This window comes from Ranitomeya imitator, chromosome 9 (genome assembly GCF_032444005.1).
Source record: "Ranitomeya imitator isolate aRanImi1 chromosome 9, aRanImi1.pri, whole genome shotgun sequence".
Taxonomy (NCBI): Eukaryota; Metazoa; Chordata; class Amphibia; order Anura; family Dendrobatidae; genus Ranitomeya; species Ranitomeya imitator.
Genome location: NC_091290.1, coordinates 133,993,433 through 134,012,266, shown reverse-complemented (window position 1 = coordinate 134,012,266; position 18,834 = coordinate 133,993,433). Strand labels below are relative to the sequence as shown.

Genomic DNA, 18,834 nt, shown 5'->3' with positions numbered 1-18,834 from the left:
TGAAAACTTTCAATGTTTTTATTGATTTGAGCAGTTTACAGAAATATAATTGCAAAGAGTATACAAATGTCCCGATAGAAGCAAAATATCCTTTGTTTAATATTTAACACGTTATTACAAGATTGCTAAAAACAATAAAAATACCTCTGCCACTCTACAGAACAAACTGCTTGTAGTTGGTAGAAAAAACTGCTGCTCGAGCCCCCCGGAGCCGTGCCCTGCACCGCTCACTACTGGGAGGAGGATGGAGAGGTAGGTCATGCTGGAGCCCCCTATACCACTATCGTAGCCCCCCGACTGCTGCAGCTTCTCGCCTCGTGTCAGCAGCCGCGGATATCGAAGGGGCGGAAGCTTGCGTCACGTTGTACAGACACCATGTCCGGAGTGTGCGACCTGCGGGCTGATGTGTTGTATCTAAACCGTGTAGTTCAGGGGTCTGCTATAGTGGCATGCTGGGAGTTGTGGTTCCACAATAATATAGTTGGAGCTACATGACTAGCTCCGGTATGATCATTGTGTAAGAGACCCCACTGAAAGTCCAGAATATAAAGCAGATGTTAGTGTTCAGTCCGTAGTGTTCGATGCCTTGGTCAGTAATGTCTGTGACCTTAATAGGTAGAAATACAAAATCAATCCCAAATAAAGCAGAAAATCTGATGTGTGGTCTATTTCTGGGCCTGAGTGTGGGGACCTGGTTATCAGACCCCTTTCTGTTGTCAGTCTCAATAACAGGCAGAGGATATGTCGCGTGAACTTTGCAAAGTCTGACAACGCCATTACAACAGGCGAGTGCAGGGCTAGAGGCTGAATTTGAGCTTGGAAATCAATCACTACATTTTTTCCCCTTCAGTTTTAGCGCCACTATTGCCCATAGGCTGTTTTTGGTATTACAGCTGGGCTCTATATCAATAGGGTAAAGCCGTAATACCAGGAATAGCCAGTGGCCAAGAGTGGCGCTGTCTGTACATTACTGAGCTTCCAGTCCAGTACAAGAGTGGTCTTGCTGGTCATTGTGCATATGTAAGGCCAAAGACTGATGCCCACCCTTGTACCATCCTTACCCCTTTTAGATTTACCGTAATTTGCAGGGACTCAATCTAACCTACAGCTCGAAATGTCACTAATTCCTTTCTCTAGGCCCCGATTCATCAGGTCTGGTAATTGGTAGACCAGTCTTAATTTATTTAGAGAGAGCTGGAGGAAAATGCACCAAATTCATCAAGTGTGTGTTCACTAGCCAGCAGCTGGCGGGTATTTCTGCTGTAAATCATGAATTTTTACTCTTGGTAAAAAAAAAAAAAGATAGCAGAATTGGCATAAAATCGTCAATTTGCATAACTTTTCAAATATACAACCGGCAATAAAATTTCTGAATTAATAATAACTTATAGAAAGCTAAATATTATCACAGAATAGGGTCCGCATATTATATATCATGAGTCCCAAATCCCTCCGTCCTCGTATGTGCGTACGAGTCAGGGAGGCAGCTGATATCATGCGCACAACTACAGGCCCTTATTACAATGAAACATGATCTAATAGGAATATATCATACTGTTTATCCAGGTCATTTAAGGTGGCTTCCCTAAAATTTGTCCCGTTGCCATTTAAGGCTGGTTTACAGGACTCAAAAATCTATTTCTAAAAAAATGGACCTCCATTCTTTAATGTTACAGTGGAAATTCAACATGAAGGCAGTCATATTGACTGATGAAATTTACTTATCGAGGACACACTTGCTATTTAATTTTATTAAGACTAAGTAACTTTAAGCCACTTGGGTGAAGGTGGTTAAATTACTGGGGTAAAATTAAGAATACAAACCAGCTTTGTAACTTGTGGGAATTGATAAAAAAAAGGCACCGACCACAGATGGTGCAAGCTACAGATGCATCTACTTTTGCGGGATTTATTTTAAAAACCCAAACCTTTTCTTTGGCCTTGAATATAGCACAATATAACCCTTGGATGAGTGAGGCCTAAGTTTCACAATCTATGCAAGGACTGGCATTTCTGGACCAGCCGTAGCTCAGGTTTTTTTAAGCCCTAAATCAACCTTCTCATATGCTTACAAGATGGCTGCGTTTGGGTCAAAAGACCGGAGACCGATCCTGAAAACGCGGTCCATACTGTGACACTTGCACATGTAAAGTCAGTACCTGCAGCCGTGCTAAGACCGTAGGATAAGGTCATTGTTAGTGTGCAGTTTGTGTTATACCTGTAAGGTCATGAATGAGGTTCAGCACTGTTGGCTCCATGTGTTGGGAGGAGAGGATACATACAGACCTATGCGAAGGAACCATAGACCGTAATAAAGAAAGCACCCCCTTCTCCAGACCTACCTGCCTCCCCATACACCCGTGACCCTACTCCATATAACGCAGCATTTCCAGTTCTTCCCGTCCCCTTCCCGCAGGAGCTACAGAGACGAACAAAATCTGCCACAAATGTGTGCAAAAAGAATATCTTCTGTATAGTATTTATATATAAACCTTTTCTTTTTATTTTATATACTTCTTATATATACTTCTGCTAACGCACTTTGTTCAGTACATGTAGCAAAGACCTAAATACAAAATAGAGCTTTCAATAAACGAAAAAAAAACAAAAACCCCCTAAAACGTTAAAAATTAAAACACACGTTAGATAAAAACCATTCAAAAAAGGTGGAACGATTGAAAACGAAAATGAGATGGCCGTCGTTGGGCCTTGCTGTGAAAAAATAAAAGTTCCCTTCATATCGGTGATAGACCTGCACTACTAAAACTGTTAATCAGGGGACTGGACACTTTTTAAAAAAATTTTTTAAGCATTTCAGCTACTGTATCTCATGATGAATAGCGAAGCCAAAAAAAAAAAAAAAGTGTCCGATCCCTGAATTGATGCCTCCATGGAGGAGAGATTACAGAAGACGCATATAAAGAACACAAAGAAAACTAGCAACTAGAAATGGATCAGATACCAAAATATATCTACATGGCTCAATAAAAATAAGTCGCTGCATCTGCCGCCCACTAGAGGGCAGCAGAAAACAGGTCTAAGTGCAGCATTAATTGCCTAAAAGGTCACAACCAGCACCCCTCCGACCTTTGCGAGAATAGAGACCGTGTCCAGGGGCCGTAGGGGCACCGGGCCCGTTCTCCAAAGTGCCGTCCTCACTTGCTAACACAACTATCACAGCTTCTTGGCAGGGAGATTAAATCGATTCCTTCATGGCCCCCACCCCCCCCAAAAAAAGAAATAAGATAGGAAGAAAAATATATATATATATTATATACATATTTATATATCATACATACACGCCTACATAAAACACACGGACACTAGGGTGAAATAAGAGGTAAACATTACAACCACTGAGAAAGCTCTAACCGCTGAGCGCCCCCCAGCAGGGTTTCGGAGGGGGGGAGGTTACAGCTTTCTGGAGTAGGACATCATATTAGCTATGTAGTCTTGGTCGCTAAATACTGAAGAAAGAGGAGTATGAGGAGGGGAAGCACAACACTAAAAACCGTTTCTACTTGGACCGTGACAAATAAAACAAAAAAACTAAAAATCCAGTTTCGTTAAAAACACATCCACGCTGCTCCGGCTGCATCTGGAAGGGAAAAAGAAAAACGATAAAATGTGATAATAAAGCAGGACATATCAGGGTATTTAAAGGGAGTGTCTGACTTGTAACATACTGGCTAGCGCTAGTAAAATATAAGCAATTAAAATCTGAGCATTGTATGTATCCCAAAATGGTGGACACACACACAAAAAAAAGCCCTTGTACACGTCCACTGATGGAAAAAAATTAAGGCTCCCAGAAAATGGGGGCATTGATAAAATTTACAAAAAAAAAACAACAACAAAAATAACATCGTAAAACTCTAAATAAAAAAGTTCTGTGTACAGAGAGATGACTGGTCGTGGTTACATAAATTTAGGAGGAGGGCTGATCTAGGGTCTACTAAACTTTGGCTCATGATCTGAATTTGTTTAGGGGCTTTGTTGGGTCTGGTCAGTCATCATTATGCCGGAGCTGGATGAGTACGAAAAAAAATGGTTATACTGGTAGCGAATGATGATTAGTCCTGGTTACACAGCGTATACCAGTGACATGTGTGCTTTGTAGATACACTTAGCCCTGCAGAGCTTACGGTTCAGGATGACAGGCGGAGGATCTACGCTCTCCACTTACCGCCTAAAACGAGCTGGACATGTTGTTCCCCTGGTTGTGGAGAGACACCAGTAAGTCGCTGATTTTCTCCATGTTCTGATCTGTTGTCATTGAGGAATTCTCATTCATTTGCTGGGATAGGAGAGTCGTCACCGTCTGCCCGTCTCCTTGGGGCTGGCCTGGTTGAGCCAACGCCATCATCTGGTCAGATAATGGTCCGGCTCCTGGAGACATCAGCTGACCGCAGTCTGTAGGGAGAATACATTGGATTAGTCATTTCTTTACCAATGCTACAATAATGATTGCTCAGAGCAATCATCATGGTGACTGGGCCCTATACTCTCAAGGAATCTGCAATAAAAAGGTCCCTTGAAAAAGATGATATGAAAATGCATTTCCCGGCTTTGCCCAACCCGGAAATATACTTCCTTGCTGCCCAGAGTCAGCATTTGAAGGGCTGGGCGCGAGGGGCGTCATCCAGTGCAGTACAACATCTAATGGAAGAGGTGACGGACCGACGACCGGTGGTTAGGTGTTTGGAGGATGGCTCCTTGGGCGCTTTGGGGAGAGTATACCCAACCCTGTTCCTGATTAGCAAATTATGGAATAGACTAAGGCAGATTCGCGCGGTTACAGGGTTGACTAGATTCACACCGATATGGTCTAACCACAACTTAAAGGATTTTGAGGCTCTGGGAGGACTGATGGAATGGCAGAATAAGGGAATTTGCTTTGTTCACCAGATAATCCAGCAGCAGGCATTGAAGTCCTTTTCCCAATTGCAGGTAGAATTTGGGCTGCGATCCACAGGGGAATTTCAGTATGCGCAGATGAGACATGCCTTTAGAGTTCAGAATAAGAAGGCTGATATCAGGGTTCAAGATGATATAGTGTTGGAGTATGTGTGTGGTGACGGGACTACAAGGGGAGTTATTTCCACTCTGTATAAGGACCTTATGCACACGTTTTTGCTAGATTTCCCTATAAAGGCGAGAGCTAAGTGGGAGAGGGACGTAGGGCCGATGGAGAATGAAACTTGGGAGTCGGTGATGGAGTGGGTTCCGCGACTATCCTTGAGTGAACCATATAGACTCTCGCAGTTATATATTCTGCATAGAGTATATAAATCTCCGGAAGTGCTATACAGAGCGGGATTGCGTGCCAATTCTGAGTGCCCGAGGTGTGCGAGTGAGAATGCAGGAATATATCACATGATGTGGATGTGTCCTAGGCTGGCTGCTTTTTGGGTGGTGGTTTTGAGCCGGGTTGAAGTAGCGTATAAGTGCAGAGTTCTTAGAGACCCGATAGTATGCGTGCTGGGATATGTGGAAGAAATTGGAGTTGACAATACTTGGAAGATTGCAATCGCTAGGCTACTCTACATGGCAAGGAAAGTGATAGCACGAAATTGGATTAATGTGGAACCACCTACGAGAAGGGAATTTCTCCAATATGTTCAACATGGACTAAAATTGGAAAAGGGGGTGTACAAAAAAAGGGGGAAAATAGAAATGTTTAATAAAATGTGGTCTCCTTGGCTTGAATTGGATTGAGGAGTATAGACGTCGAGTTTCTTAAGACCTGGATGAGGATAAATTACACGAGGCAGAGAAGGCCTCAGTGGGGTGAAGATTGGGAATGAGCTGTCTTAGGGGGGAGGGGGGTAGTTGGGGTAATGTTGGGGTTTATTAAATAAGAAAATGTGTATGTGATATATTGCAATGTAAATGGCATTCTGATGTTCTTCTTTATATTGTTAATAAAAATCTATTTAAATAAAAAAAAAAGAAAATGCATTTCCCATGATGGTCCATGCTCTGCAGGGACTGAACCAGCAGGGGATGTGGAAACAAACAAAAAGTAAATTACTCAGCATTATTGGGGTGTAACTTACTGTTTTGGATTCCAAACAGGAACATCCCAGTGGCCTGTGGTGATGACGCTGATGCCCCCTGCATCTGACTCATGGCGCCCCCCTGGATGGACTGAGAGTACATGCTGCTCTGCTGCAGCTCCGCCTGGCCCATACTGTTCTGCAGGGCCGACATGGACGCTGGGGACATATAGAGCGCCACCTGCTGCTCTGGAGAGGTGGGTGAGGCTTGGACGAGCTGGAGCTGCGGGGAGTTATGAAACATGGATGACTGCTGCTGCTCATGCTGGGAGGTTACGGGGCTCTGAGCCTGGAAGTCCATGTTCTGCGCATGAAATAAGGCTTGGTTCTGCTGGTCCTGGGTCGCCATTGGCTCCTGGCTCTGATTGAACAGCATACTTTGCTGCTGCTCTTGTGCAGCCATATTGGCCATAGAGCTTTGTGCACTAAACAGCATGTTCTGAGTCTGCTCGTGAGGTGAAGGACTGCCCTGCATGCCCACCATGGAGTGCGCGGCCTGAAAAATAGACACCTGCTGGTTCTGTGCTTGGAACAGGTTCTGCGGCGGCTGCTGCTGCTCCTGGGCCATCGCTGAACTCTGGATATGGGACAACTGGGCTTGTTGTTGGAAGGCAGCTTGCTGTTCCGGGCTGGTGGCTCCCTGGAGCTGTGGCAAGGAGTTCTGGCTGGAGAAGAATGACAGCGGCTTCTCTTGAGGCACTTGGCTGCTCTGTAGAGAGCTTATAGCGTACATACTCTGGGCAGACTGCTCGGGAGGAGACGCGATTGACTCTTGTGGATGGAAAAGTGAAGCCTGCATCTGGTCTTGAGAGGAAGATGCGTTCTGATGCTGCCCGAGGGAGCCTGAAGGGTGAAAGAGACTTCCTTGGGCGTCTTGAGCCAACGTTTGGTTATCTGCCATGGTATTCTGGGAGTGGAACAGTGGAGACTGCTGAAGAAAATTACCTTGCTGGAGGGCCATCATGTCCCCAGCTTGCTGGAACAGTCCGGTCCCTTGCTGCTGACCACCAGTTGTCTGGACTCCAAGCATGTCCTCACTGGATGAGAAAAGGTTAACTTGGGCTTGTCCGTCTCCGCTGTGCTGCATCTGGACCATGGACTGGAAAACGCTGCTTTGCATCTGTTCTGTCCGGCTCGGAGAATTGTCATTGTCTGTCGCCGTGGAAGACTGGAAGAGATTGGCGCTTGGGCCAGATACTTGTTGCTGCCCAGTGCTCCCATCATTCCCAGTGACTCCCGGTGTGGAGAACATATCACACTGCATCTGCATCTCTTCGCTGGCAGTTAGGCCGCTCATTAGGTGAGAACCTTGCTGGTACACGGGGGACTGGATGCCCCCTGCGCCTGGACTCTGAGTTTGGAATATGTCAGATTGCATTGGCCCTGGAGACTGGTGCATACTTTGCTGCATCTCCATCACCATGGATGCACTGGTTTCCATTGCTTGCTGCTGACTAGTCATGGAGTTCTCGGCTTGCTGAAGAAGACTTTCAGGCCTCCCAGAGAGGACGTTCTCAGGTCTGCTGTGCACAGAGTCAGAGGGAGAAAACATGTTCTGACTGGGGGCATTCTGCATCGAACCAATGAGCTGAAATATCCCAGACTTGATCTGTTCTTCTACCTGCTCCAATGCAGACTGCTCGTTTTCACCCCCACCTTGGCTAGAAAACAAGACGCAAGATAACTGCTGCTGAGCCTCCAGGACTTGCTGGACCAGGACCTCTGTGCTGCCGCTGCTCACCCCGGACTGAAAGTTCCCAGACTGAAGCTGGTGAATGGTGTTCTGCATCTGGGTACTAGATGGGGAAAATAAGCTGCCAGACATCTGCTGCTGCAAAGTCTGAGCCTGCTCCTGTAACGCGGGCTGCTGAGCCTGCTGCGAAGCTTCTGCCATCTGTGTCAGGCTGACCATTGTCCGATCTGACTGCAGGGCGTCTCGGCTCTGGGACTCCATGGCCTGAAACGCTGCCGTCTGCTGCATGATGGCGGTCTCGCTCTGGCTTGGAGGGGACGCTTGGAACGTGCTGGGCTGAGCAATATCTTGGGGCTGGAGGGTGGACAGCGGGTCGGGGCTGAAAACTTGCACCTGAATCGGAGCCTGCTGCTCGTTCTCAGGGGGGAGGTGGGTCACAGGAGATGAGAAAGACCCACTGCCGGGCGAAGTCTCCAGATTCTGCTGGGCCGATACGATAATCTTGGATGACTGCTAGAACAAAAAAAAATATATTTCATTCAATGACATTTGCAAATAATATCCAATATAGCTCAGTGATTAAAATGGACAATGTCAATCAAAATGCCTATCTGTTGGAGATAAAGTAACAGCGAACGGTCTCTTTAGCCATCTGACAGCCATCGTCTTAAGGAGCTGAAAGACTGACAGACAGTATGGACTGATTATAGTATGGCTGCATCGACAGAAGGATTGTTCATACAGCCATCTAATATGTATGGCCACCTCTATACTACAGTGATAAATATTAGCACCACTGGGGGGCACTGCAGGACTAACATTTCTATATGTAATGTCTGCATTGTGCTGCTCCCTCTGTCTATACCCTTCGATGTGGTCATGGCTTTGATCTGTGACTAGTCTGAAGGGGTTGTCCCATACATAACACTTACCACCTACCTATATTATAGATGGCACATGTATGATTGGTGGGGGTCCGTCGTTAATCACCAGAAATGGCGTTCCAAACGCCCCTATGTGCGGCTACTGCTGTATTATGTGTCTACAGGAGGATAATGTAGCAGTGCGCACACATGCTTAATAGTGTGTCAGTTACATAAAAGACATTAGACCCCTCTTCTTGTGATCAACGGGGGTCCCAGCAGTTGCCCTCTGCATTTAATCACCTATCCTGTGGATATTATATATATTGTTTCATAGGATCGCCCCCTTAAAACGACTTCTTGCTGACTTCTTGCCTATATACTGTAGTTAAACTGAAGAGCAGAGAAGTTACTGCCAGGAACATTGGATTTTATTAGGAAGTTTCCAAAAGGCAAGATCACAATACAAAGGAACCCCTACTACGATATGTGACGCAATTGTGGTTTAAATTAAAAGCCAATCCAAAATGGTATTATGTGCGATTTCTTGGTCCACGTCCCAGGATCTGTCTAACAGATTCCGATACCAATGGCTTCCGGCACTTTGTTATAGGTATTGGATATGGCCTTCACTGAAACCTCATTTGTATCACACCGAGATACGGTGCGGAGTTCCTCTGTCTGCAATCCTACTAGGAAGAGTGATTTATTAACTCCAGGCAAACAAACCACCTAGTAAAGAACATTAGGCACGCGCCCGGGCTGCCCTGTTATTTTAGTAAATGGGTAATTCCCATAAAACAATGCGTTGGGGAATCTTTTTACCACTTACTGTAAGTGTACATTAGTATTGGACCGATACTCTGGCGACTTTATAGGATGTTTTCGTTGTTGCTAAACATTTGCCACGGGTTTCACCTGATCCACTGCAAAGGGTGAAATTTGCCGTGAAAGGTGACAATTGGCATAGAGGATCAATTCAGGTTATAGATTTTTTTTTTTTTCACAGTATATGGTTGAGAAGTTGAAAAATCTAAATCAATGGTACATCTACCTGTAAGGCAAAATTTGGGATTTATGCGCCAAGTAAGAGACCTGTCAACCTCGAAAATCGTCAGTGTTCAGCTTCGGTGGCCGTCAAATGTAAATAGTGAGTGCTGAAGGAACCGCTCAGCTCCTACTGAATTTAATAGGACCTGAGACCGGTCACTATTGAGTGTACGGAGCCGAACCATTCCGGCTCCATCCACTATCTACCGCCAGAGCTGATAACAGCTGACGGGTGGGCTGGTGTGGGTCAGACCTCCCCCACCGATCTGATATCGATGATCTATCCATGGGACGGGTCATGTTTGTAACCAGAGCAGAAAATAAGACCCGGTAATAGGATTGTATCATCGGAGCCCTGCACGGATTCACGGCGCTTATCAGGACGCACCTTATACAACGGCGACGATCTCTGGTCTCCGGTCAGCTCCATAGGAGCCACATCTTCATTTTTGATTATGTTGCTTGACTTGTGCGGAGACCCGCGGGCAGGTGAGATCAAATTCACTTGGTCGATGTTACACCCCGGCGGGGTCACAGCTGGGGAGAGAAGAAGGAACACAAGCTGCATGAGACACTTCATCCCAGACACGGAAACATTAACAAAAAGTTCTGAATCCGGCAAGGTTTTTCTTTTCTTCCCACACTTCAGATATAGTCCCCTCTTTCTTGTATGTAAATGTAATCTTTTTATCCAACTGGGCATGGTCCTTAAGACAAGTTCATGACCACGCCCACTTGTCTGAAGGGACTAGATTGATATATAGGGAAATGGAGGCCATATCTCAGGAATGAAATGAAAAAAAACCAAAAAAAAAACCCGCTGGATTCAGGAGAACAACATTGTCACCAGATATGAAAATTTAACCAAAATTTCCAAGAGCATCACCACACCGCGTGAATGTGTTTGGAATGATTAATTTATATATCCGCTATGTGGATCGGCGAGTTATGAGAACAAAACAGATTAGCTGGTTAGTCAACGAGAACTAGCCCTAGATGAGAATGATATATTTATAGGTATCGCTGGAAGGCATGAGAAGAGGTCATTGATAGTGGTGGGGGAGAGGCCATGAGCAAACTGGTCCATCATCGTACCGGCCCAAAATAGTGCAAAACCAATGGCTGCCTTCAAGGGGATTCTCCACTTTGGACAAGCCCTACTTTTTAGAGAAGTCCCTTGACAATTAACCCAGTTGTTAAACATGTCCCCACTAGGACAATCTCTTTGGGAAACCTGTGAGTATGTACTCCGGGTGTCTGCAGCGCCACCACAGGAGAAATGAAGTATTACACAAAGCCCATTGTTTGCATAGTGCAGGACAGGAGCGAGAGACGCTCTTTGTAACCGCTCTTCACCCACAGATGAATGGGGCATTTGCAGAAATTAGGACATCATGTGAATTGCCTCCAGTAAACAGAGTCACCCAGCTTTCCCAGGATCAGAAAATAATTTCTAAAAAACTTCAAAAAGGGGAGAGATAAAGTGTATTCAAGCTCCAAGAAAACATGGTAAAAACGTGAAACGGCGGGTGAGGATGATTTTTGTAGGTCCACCCATACAATTATAATAAGAGAAATAAAACCCTTTGCTGTCGGCACAACATTCGTGCGGCTCCTTTTTGGCTGATTTCTGACTGCCTCGTACGGGCTGGTGAAGAGGATGGACGGCAGCCAGCAGCACACATGGAATATTTGCTCAAAGACCAAAAATAGATCTGTTTAATCTGAATAGATGTGGAGAGACGGTCGTGGCAAAACCTCTTGCGCTCCCATCTGTTCTTTCACTTAGCAGATACATCAGCTCCTTCTGTTCTCCACAATCTATGTGGGAACCTTGGAAGGATAAAGCGTCCAGGAAAGAGTTCTACAATCTGAACGTGACTGATGGCGTCAATGGCCGACCCTGGATCTCCTCCCTGTCTGGGGGGGAAATCGCAGGAAAATGGCTCTGCAGTTATTTGGGCGCATTTAGTGGACTCTTATTCTGATCTGATCTTCATGAAAGAGCTGACATTTACCCTTTAGACAAAAACAGCATCCGGAAAGTGCAGTTTTAACAGTTGTGCTCTTTTAGAAGCTGCTTTGAACTGTTGCTCTAGCAGAATCTGCGCAGAGACACTATTTACAAACATTGTCTCTCTCTCTGTGAACGTCTCTGCTCCCCCATGCTGAGACATTGAGAGTGTTTTTTTTAATAGTGTGGTGATTTAATAGTCTTTGAGTATGGGTTATTGCTAGAGCAGCAGATCAAAATAGCTACTAAAAGAGGCAGTCAAAACAGCATGGTGATTGAGAAAGGAAGAAGCAAATTAAGTTAATTGAGTGTATCGTGAAGATTCATAGCTTTGTAAAGGCTTATCAATAATTAAAAAAGAAGTTTTGTTACTCTTTAAAGCACACGGTATCCATGATGTAAGGGACAAATGTTTTTAGGCAGTGCAGGTGTTCTAGAGATTCTGAGCCTGCATTATTCTAGAGAAGTACTGAAATACCCTAGCATGCTAGTATAACACATTATCCGAGTACGTTTGCTCATCACTAGAGCTAGGAGATGAGATTTCAGTTTTAGGCAAGAAGTACATGGATATGGAACTTTTTCAGCACCAAATTAGCAAAGGATGTCAGCGTCTATTCATTGGTGACAACCCCAAGGGGGTGTACGGTTGCAAACTATGCAACCTATATTACAAAAGAAGAATAAAACGGAGATAAAATAAGGCAGCACTACAAGGATTTTTTTTTTTTTTTTTTACAAGGCTGTATGTTGCTGTGAGCAGTCCCCATAATGTGCTACCACGGCCTCAGCGTCTCCAGACTTGTCTCCCATCAAGCACATCTGGGACGTCACTGATTACGGTGTGGGATTGGCATAATATACAGTAGCCAGAACGCTGTAATATTCACTCCAGGTGCAGCAACAGCTTGGTGTTGCATTCATTTGATCGTAGAACCAGTGGTGCGGTAATTTTTTTCAAAATGTCCCTGAAGACGGTTTTCAACACAACGCCAGAACGCATGTTGTTCACGATACTATGAGTATCTTGAGTGATCTACACATGCCACTACGGCCTGCAGCGTCTGTGGACTTGTCTCCGATTGGGCACGTCATTGATCGGTGACTGCATAGGAGCTGCCAGCAGCGGATCTTGATAATTTGCCCAAGTGCATTCAGAGTGGAGGATATTTCCCAGACAACCATTAATAACCTGATTGATAGCAGTCAATGCTTTAAGTGCGGGCATTTCTGCAAGGTGAGCTCGCACTCCATGCTGAATAAATGGATAGGTTTTGAAAAAGTGGTCACCATTTTTTTTAGTATTTGCAAATCTGCGATTCCCATAAATCCAGTGTTTAAATTCCAATGTAGAGGCACGTATATTCCTTCATGAGGTTTAACTTCGTCATCGGGTTATTTTGAAGATGCTGAACATTTGATGAGTGCAAGAGATGGCGGAGCAAAAATGTTTCTGTCACCAGCTCTTCTCCTGTGCTTGTTTGCAGCAGGCCGTGGTCTACTTGGCCTACAAAAGTCCCCTCCTGCACATTGCAGCTGTTTACTCAGGATATCATCGCGACCACAACAAGCCTCATGAAGGCTGCATGGTTTATTAGAAGACTCACTGAACTAAAACCCTGAAACTGAGTGCAAGCAATTTGTGTTGCCATTTTTTCTTTTCTTTTATGAGGGACTAGTGGGAAACTGGCGACATCGCTGACGACTTTGCAATCTTCAAAAACTCTATTTTGCCGCTGACATTTGCATCAATCTTGAGCACAAGGCCTCGTTATGTGCTGCCTCCATTGGAATGGTCACCATGCATGTTCAGCCTTACACTGAGGACCATAAACCTAGGACTAATGAAACTTGTCTGAATTGAACCCCTTTTTACGCTTTACCTGGGTTTTAGGGGCTGTTTTGCCATGTTCTTGTTCTCCTCCTTATCATTAGTAGTTTACTAGTCTCCTCTTGCCCAGTCATTTCCTTTACTGCCTAACTTTTCATTTTTATAGCATTGTACTATATATAATCTACAGCTTCACGTCACTTGATAAAGTTGTTGTTTTACATCATCTGAGTAATACTTGTCTAGCATTTATACCATCTGCCTTCATTTTAGTTTACGCCGTCTCTTCGAGGTCTCAATTACTATTTGAGGAAATTATGATTCATCTTATTTTCTTGGCCGGCCTCGTACAGGAAAAACAGGAACTGAGTCTCTCTGAGGTTTTCAAAGTGTTTTTTTTTTCTTTTTTTCCCCTTCTCATACAGAAGTTGCTTGGCAGAGACTCCGTGTCTGTCCTGCTATTCTGAGCGGGCCACAAACGCTACGTTGTTTTATGACCGTCTGGCACGGAGAATACCTCTGCAGCTGGACAGCATGGCTAGCATCAACATGTACCCTGTCACCTGGGCTGTACACTTTCTATGGGTTCCCACCAGTGCTTGTGTGCTTAAGAAATTAGTGGAGGAGATCTCCTCTTTATTCAAAGTCACAAGTCAAGTCCATTACGTCCACCATTGACAAATCTGCATTCCATAGCTCCAGCCTGGGAGAACGGGAATGCAAATCAGTCTACCATAACACGGGTCATGCTGGAGCCCGGAGCCGACTGGCCGTAAACAGCTTTACTGCCCGGGTTAATGCACAGCCGTACTGTAAGCGGAGCGCCGTGGTCCCAGATGACCCCGTGGAGAATACCGTTTCTACATCACATGCTGGTTATTTTCCTACAGAGCGGCTGCAATCCTTGGTCTTTGTGCCAGCGATAAACAAATCACGTTACATTTCCATAAAACAAAACAGGATGGAAGCAATAGAAAAACAAAAATCTGCAAAAAAAAAAAAAAAAAAAATGAAGACAGGAATGGAATGATGAATTGCTACTTACGTCACAACTACTGAATGGTAATGTATGGTATATGACCATCTTGCAGGGCAGCTGTCTCTGCGCTGCGGCCCTACATATGCTGGGAGTTGTAGTTTTGCCCAACAGCTGGATATACGGTATGATCAGTTGTAGAAAATGACTAATACTTCTACTTTGGCGCCGCTTCCATGTCGAGTGCTAAATGGCGCTGGTGAGGTTGCGTAAAGAGGTGACTGCAAGGTTGCATGCATGGCCAGCAGGCATATTGCACCAGTACTATAGGGATAGGACACCTGCATAGTCGCCGATACCTGCAGGCCGGCCGTGCATGCTACCTATGTACTCACTGTTTAAAGCTATACGATTTTGCACTGATGGGTGCCCAGCACTCCTGGCGATGAGCTGCATTATGAGTCCCAAACCAAATATCATCGTGCTGTGCATGGCAAACAACGACAGATGCAGTACTCACAGGAGTGCCCCTTCATTCATCAGATCGGCAGCGGCCTGGGACCTGATACCAATTGCCTACCCTAAGGGCAATACAATGTGGTGCTTTCTGGTCACACACGAGAAGTGAGCGAGACTCAGAACTTGCGTTATGTCCGAGGCTCCTTAGATGTAGGATAGCCCTGTATAAAGTCTTTGACGAGCCAATATTTGCAGGGCAGGGTACATTGTTCACTACAACACAAGTGTGAATTCGAAATATGAAAGGTGTAGCAATAAAAAGGTCTCAAGAGCAAGTAAGAGGATTCTTGGTAATTATAACATCCCTTTCTCATAGCCTTCATTGGGGAACACGTGAAACCCTAATATAGCGTCCCGTCGGAGGCAGACACAGGCCTGGAGCTCCACACTTGTCAGCCTATGGCATATTTTTATTGATTTATTCATTTACTAATCGATTGTTATGGAAAAGACCGTGTATTTCCACACATGTAGTATAGAAATAATAATCATTGTCCGTACAAATCAATCCTGATTCCTCCATTTACATGCATCTTTGGCCCACATAGACAAAAATGAGAAGGCAGAAACCAGCGGCTGCCCGACCGTCCTGCCACTGCTCATCTGCCTGGGGATTAAACAGAAGAACTATATTCTGGCATCCAGGTTACCAAGCATAGAAGTATTACTGGGTTTTAATCAAACACAAGTGGAATTGACAGAATCCAGTGAAATTGATTCACTATCTATGGTGTTTCCCAAAATCCTCTGAATACCTCATTAAAGAGCCGCAGTGATTGGGGTTATGATAAGATCCATATACTGAAAAGACCACGTAATATGGAAGCCGCTGGAGAGGGGGTTTATTAAGCTACAGCAATTACTATAAATTATACTATCTAAAGGAATAAAGCGACATTTGACATTAAATAGCTCCATTAAAGGTTTTTTTTTTTTTTTTTTTTTTTTTAGTATTTAGAGTCCTCAGTGGTTGATACCTTTTAACGTTTTTTTTTTTTTTTTGCATTTGTTGGGGCCCAAGCCATGTCAATCAGGAGGTTGTTCCATTAAGAAAACACATTTTTATGCCCCATTTAAGAAAATATGAGGCTATGAGAGAAAATCCTCCTCTCTGTCAGAGTATTAAGATTGTCCCCCATTCTGGAGGACCAGTCCTATCCTGCACCATTCAGACAAACCACTGATATGAATAGGACCAGTGTAATGCCTAATGCCGCCACTGGTGGCACTGTTGTCAAACTGTACACTTTCAACTTCACGAATTACAGCCGATCGCTGTGATCATCTTTTCATTAAGAAAAACCTTCTAACAAGAAGAAGGAGCTGTGCAAATAGGAGAACCCCTTAAATCATAGATAACACTCTAAAGATTTGTCTAGGGGTAAGTAGCACGCCTAGGCCTTTGAATAACAACTGATGAGTTTTCCTTTAATTCCAGAAATACATATAAATAAAATAATGGAAATTTATTGCCTTTTAAAAGAAAGAAAAAAAAGCTAATGTCCAGATAGAATTGAGTGAACTTTTGAATCAATATGAAGCAGATGGATACCTTTCATAGAGTCTTCAAAAGTACAGGACTGTGTTGGACTGGATATCTCTTTCTTTATAACATTAACAGGAATGGCTGCCAATGGAAGACAAGAGTTAATTACAAAGGTTAAAAAAAAAACATAAGGTGAAATCTCAGTATTAGTAAAAAAAAAAAAAATAAAAAAAAATGAAAAACTTTCCTCAACTCTGCATTATAAACTCTCATTTTGATATTCATCGCCCATTAGAGCTGGGATCTGACAGAGGTGTCAGCATTCCTTTCGGTAAAGCATCCATGTGTGCTACAAAATAAATTCAAGCACTGCGCAAAATTTGCCAACGCCATATCTGCCCTCCTCCAAAATAACGGGGAATCAATACAAAAAATGAGAGCAGGATACCAAGAGCAAGTACAATTATAGACTGTACAGGGGACTATAACACGGATTAGTTCTGTTCACTAGCCCAATGACCAAAAGATAGTGCTTTAAAAAAAAAAAAAAAATTATATATATATATATATATATATATATATATATTTATTTTTAGATATAATAAAATATAAATGCCAATCCAGATTTACTCGGTCCATTAAGTGACAACTGTGCGGTATAAGGCTGAGATTATGCCTTAAATTGCAGTCACCTAACCACGGGAAGGTTAAGGCAAGGCAGTGACTACAATGGTATCTTGCAGTAAGTCACAAGTGACCATAGCAATTTAGGTCCTGTGATTTTACTGTGAGTCGTAATGTATCCTGGACCCCCAAACAACATAGACCTGAAAAGAGGGGGGTACTTACATGGCTCTGGAGTGTAGGTGAATGGCTGAACTTCATGAGAGCGACCAGCGTTTGTCACCACAAACATAACAACGGAAACAGGGGAAGAGATCTGCAGGTCGTGGTACGGAGGAACCTTCACTATGAGATGATTCTATAGAAAATGGGGGGGGGGGGATAACAAAACGATATAGATAAAGTTCAGTAATGCAGGAAAGTTATGGTATAGTATGTAGTGAGCTTCAATGCAACTCCTAGTGGTGGTTGTAGGATGTCAAAACTTCATCAATTAAAGGAGTTTTCCACTACAGTGTTACATTTAGGCGGTCAGCATATTGAAAAAAAATATATAAAAAATTATAATAATATGTATATATATTGAATATGTACATATTAAATTCCTCCTCCAAGTTGGCACTGTCGGCACCATCGCCTATAAGCTGCTGCGCAGGTGGCACAGTCTTGGAGGAGGAATTTATTTTTTCTTCTCTAGCAAGATGGCGCAGTAGCAGCTATTGGATCACCGATATCTGCTACTGCGCAGATCAGGATAACCTCAAGCACATTAATTACATACACAGTAAACATACGATTATGCTGCAGCATAGGTACCACGGCCGGCGCCTGCCTGCAGAAGGTTTTTTTCCGAATATGTACAATATAGGCTAAAAGTTTGGACAAATGTTCTCATTTAGGCTGTGTGCACACTTTGCTGTTTTTTCGCGTTTTCCCCCCGATAAAAACGCTATAAAACCGCAAAAAAACAGCATACAATAAGCATCCCATCACTTAGAATGAATTCTGCATGTTTTGTGCACATGATCCGTTTTTGTCCGCGAAAAAACGCATTGCGATAAAAAACCACAGCATGTTCATTAATTTTGCGTTTTTTTTTGCGGATTTCCCACTACAAAATGCATTTGGAAATGTCTGGAAAAAAATGAATCAAAAACGCGGCAAAAACGCATGCAGGTTTTTCTGTATTTTAATGACTATGAAAATTGTACATTCACACCGAAGGCATCAAAACTATGAAATAACACATGTGGAATTATATACTTAACAAAAAAGTGTGAAACAACTGAAATTATGTCTTATATTCTAGGTTCTTCAAAGTAGCCACCTTTTGCTTTGATGACTGCTTTGCACACTCTTGGCATTCTCTTGATGAGCTTCAAGAGGTAGTCACCGGGAATGGTTTTCACTTCACAGGTGTGCCCTGTCAGGTTTAATAAGTGGGATTTCTTGCCTTATAAATGGGGTTGGGACCATCAGTTGTGTTGTGCAGAAGACTGATAGTCCTACTGAATAGACTCTTAGAATTTGTATTATGGCAAGAAAAAAAAGGAGATTTTTTGTGTACTCACCGTAAAATCTCTTTCTCTTAGCCTCTAATTGGGGGACACAGGACCATGGGTGTTATGCTGCTGTCCACTAGGAGGCGACACTATGCATAATCTGAAAAAGATTAAACTGTGGCTCCTCCTCTGCAGTATACACCCTGGGACGGCGTCA

At 43.8% G+C, this 18,834-nt stretch overlaps 1 protein-coding gene across 9 annotated transcripts in view; it reads right to left on the bottom strand.

Moving 5' to 3' along the window:
- The window catches only part of NFAT5 (nuclear factor of activated T cells 5), an 80,172-nt gene continuing 61,338 nt past the window's right edge, over nucleotides 1-18,834 (bottom strand). For 5 of the 9 annotated variants that reach the window (XM_069739081.1, XM_069739083.1, XM_069739087.1 and 2 more), the window contains 6 exons: nucleotides 17,341-17,473; nucleotides 16,558-16,632; nucleotides 10,054-10,202; nucleotides 6,060-8,265; nucleotides 4,187-4,413; nucleotides 1-3,598 (listed from right to left, as the gene is read on the bottom strand). In XM_069739081.1, coding sequence (XP_069595182.1) covers nucleotides 4,190-4,413; nucleotides 6,060-8,265; nucleotides 10,054-10,202; nucleotides 16,558-16,632; nucleotides 17,341-17,473 — 2,787 coding nt within the window. In that variant the 3' untranslated portion in view covers nucleotides 1-3,598; nucleotides 4,187-4,189. The remainder of the gene's footprint in view (nucleotides 3,599-4,186; nucleotides 4,414-6,059; nucleotides 8,266-10,053; nucleotides 10,203-16,557; nucleotides 16,633-17,340; nucleotides 17,474-18,834) is intronic. The other 4 variants (XM_069739082.1, XM_069739084.1, XM_069739090.1 and 1 more) reach the window with 2 other exon arrangements.